The 3219-nt window shown below is 35.2% G+C and overlaps 1 protein-coding gene across 1 annotated transcript in view; it reads right to left on the bottom strand.

Moving 5' to 3' along the window:
- The window catches only part of LOC129569494 (gamma-aminobutyric acid receptor subunit beta-like), a 4533-nt gene extending 3563 nt beyond the window's left edge, over positions 1–970 (bottom strand). The window contains exons 1-2 of the mRNA XM_055448340.1: positions 452–970; positions 280–383 (exon numbers count right to left, since the gene is read on the bottom strand). Coding sequence (XP_055304315.1) covers positions 280–383; positions 452–525 — 178 coding nt within the window. The 5' untranslated portion in view covers positions 526–970. The remainder of the gene's footprint in view (positions 1–279; positions 384–451) is intronic.
- Between the last annotated feature and the right edge of the window lie 2249 nt (positions 971–3219).

Here is a 3219-nt window from a genome sequence, read left to right as displayed (position 1 = left end):
TTTATCCCATTCGTATATGTCAACTATATTTGAATGTATTGGTTATGACACTTTAGTATAAAAGTAAACTCCATACTATTGTGTGTGTAGGAAATCAGAACTTATTTCCATCTATGGAAAAATGAAAACTCATAAAATGATGAGAAAAATGAGCAAAACATCCATAATTTGATTGATTAAATTGGCAATACTCGTGTATTGCACATGTTCTATGCTTTGGTAAAAATTTCAAGAATTCTCAAGCCAAAGCCGCGATCGGAAAAAAAGAAGAAGTTTTACCTCCAAAATTGGGTCTCAATCGAATGTCATATCCTCCAAGCATTTGTGTTAAGGTCTTTGTAATATTTTCCAATTGTGCAGCAGTGTAAGTTCGGTGATCGCATCTGATGAACGTGTAGAGGAAACGTGAAAATTGTCTTCATTTTGCGGTGGAATTGAAGAGATTGCATACCTGGCAATGTTGACCATTTGAAGGAATAAAACCACATAAAATATGATGCAAAAGTCCATTTTCCAAGGGAGCATTGTGCGTTTGATTACGTCATCAAGGGCCTATTATTGCATTTACTGACTGAACATTGAAGCGTTGTTGTTCTGCAGTTTTGAGATCCTTGGCGACATTTTTGAAATGAATTTCGACTTTGTCATCAATATATGAACACATTAGCTGGTTTTACGATCCACTCTCTCCCACTTTCCTTTTCTCTCCCTCTCTTATTCAAGAAACAGATTGACATTCACCACGGCTTTTTTTCTATTTCTACATTGGCAACAACACCGTCGGTGATGCTGCTGCTCTAAGTCGATTGTCCTTGTCCATTTTCCTCTTTTTCTCATAATTTTCCATTTATAATTCTCAGCGTCGTCTTCATTATCGTCATTATTCTATGGATTATCCTTCGATTTTAACACTTCAGTATACAAGTTTGATTTTACAGTTTTAATTTGTAATTAAACATCATTCGTTCGAAAAATACTTCGTCATAAATAGTCGTAGGACTTTTTTAGTGTGATCACTAAATTTTTTTTGGGGAGCGTTTTTTCAATAACAATTCTTTTGTTGTTCATTACCAAGTTTTCCTCTTTAATTGTTTCTACATTTTAAGCCTATTTTACTCACAATTTAAGCATACACAAATTTCTCACTCATTTTATGTTTTGACATTTTAGTTTGATATTTTGAAATGAAGCTAAACATTATTTATTTGTTGTTTAATATAAAACATGAATTAAGATCACTCAAAAAACCAGAATTTCATATCAGGACAAAATCCGCACTTATCAGTTCTGCAAAAATAAAAAAAACATTGTTTTGAAAACATATTCAATTTCTCTCGTGACGCATATTATGACGGAAATGGAAAAGAAATTAGATCGAAAGAAAACAATCGTCGGGATTAGGACCAATATGAAAGGAATTATTTGATATGACAGGCGTCTTATTACGAAGCCTTTTAATTCAATCAATAAAAAATCGTTGTTGATGATGATTTGTTCCATTTTGATTTCCATGAACCCTGGATAGTGTTCAGTAGCAGCGCGCGACTGACACAAAAACAGTATGTTTGACACACACACACACCCATATTCACAAAGAACAGATCCAAGGCATGAGTACTCTTCTAATCCGCATATTACATTCCGTTTATGCTCTATTGTTAAGCATACTCTCGTTCTCAAGATGATTCCCATACGGCACGACCGTGGATAAGCTTTCAACTCTCAATGCCCTTCTCTTCGTCTCTCGTGCGCCTATGGGATATTCCTTCTTCATCTGCATGTCGTTTGTCATGTGACACATTGCGAGTGAGTGAGAGAGTATGAAAAAAAAACATATTATTGTCGTTGGCTAGCAAACATGGGCTGCTGAATGTGTGTTTATTGGATTCAATGCGAATTTTATTACACTTTGATCGCGTCATCAGTCAAAGCACTTTTCAAATATTGCGTACTGTTTACTTCGTTACCATATTGAAATGTTCGGTTCAAAATAGCATCACGAATCCCACGGACGGGACGGGACGAGGATAGGAAAATAAAGCGAAGGCGTTCAAAAAAAATTATAGCATTTGGTTAATGGGGCTTCGACAATGATGACGCAAAATGTGTTAATGTGACTGCCATTAGCACATGTAGACGCACACAAGCACGCACATACACCAAGTTGTATGTGAATATCAAATTTTCAATCTTCCGCCAAAAAAAAACCTCAATCGGAACAATGAAAAGGTTGAGACTTCCAATTTTTTCATCCAATTTTAGGATGAATAATTTTTTTCTCGCTCGTTTCAAGCTTCGGAGTCACCAGGCAAAGTATTGCTCTTGAAATGAAACATGTGCGGAGACCGCCACATATGCGGATGCTTCAATTTGAATATTCATTAAGGACAATGATGAGGATGGCACAAATGTTAAATCATTCGCGTTCGCAAATAAAACATGGAACGAAACGCCGTTCAAAATTGTGAAATTTCCATTTTCAAGCCCTCTTTCTCTCGTTAGCTTTGGGTTTATTTGGAAGTTTCTTGCGAAAAATGGATGGGAAGCCTGAAAAAGCTCTTTTTAAGAGTTTTCCACCGCAAACAGGGAGAGAGAGAGACTTAAGTGGTTGTTGTTCACAAAATTCCGGCATCTTAATTCATCCTTTTGATTCATTAGTTTTGATAAAGTTTTAGTAAACTGAACAACAAATATTCTCCGTAAAAAGAAAAGCAAGTTTCAAACCACTTTCCACGTTCTGTCTGTCAATTGCAATTGAAACATGGATTGACACGAAAATTGCAGCAAATTTGCGCCGTTATTTCACATTATTTCAATTCAAAATTAATGAGCAAAAGACACTTGCTTAAGTAGCCTGAAATAATGGAATAGTTTGCGTTGAAATATAAAAATAACTTCCGTAGTTTCTTGGAATTTCACCCATGTTTCGCACAAATTTTACGCGCAGCACTCAAAAGCAATTTTATTTTAAAAGTTTGAAAATTTTTCACCAAGTGAGTGGAAAAGCCTTTTTTTCAACGTGTATGAATCTATTCCCAATGTCGCAATACTTCACATCAAAAGAAAAGGCACTTGAAATCGAGGACAGAAGAAAAAGAAAAACCACTTGAAATTTCAAATGTTAACGTCTTTTCACACAGGAGAAAAAAAAACAATCACTTTCTATTTACCATACGCTTTTTTCCCACTTTTTCCCGTTTTTTCACAATTTTTTTCTAC

This window comes from Sitodiplosis mosellana, unplaced genomic scaffold, assembly GCF_009176505.1.
Source record: "Sitodiplosis mosellana isolate CC-2019 unplaced genomic scaffold, AAFC_SMos_1.0 Smas_scaffold_38, whole genome shotgun sequence".
Taxonomy (NCBI): Eukaryota; Metazoa; Arthropoda; class Insecta; order Diptera; family Cecidomyiidae; genus Sitodiplosis; species Sitodiplosis mosellana.
The sequence above is the reverse complement of the archived record's forward strand: the minus strand, read 5'-3'. Positions and strand labels throughout refer to the sequence as shown.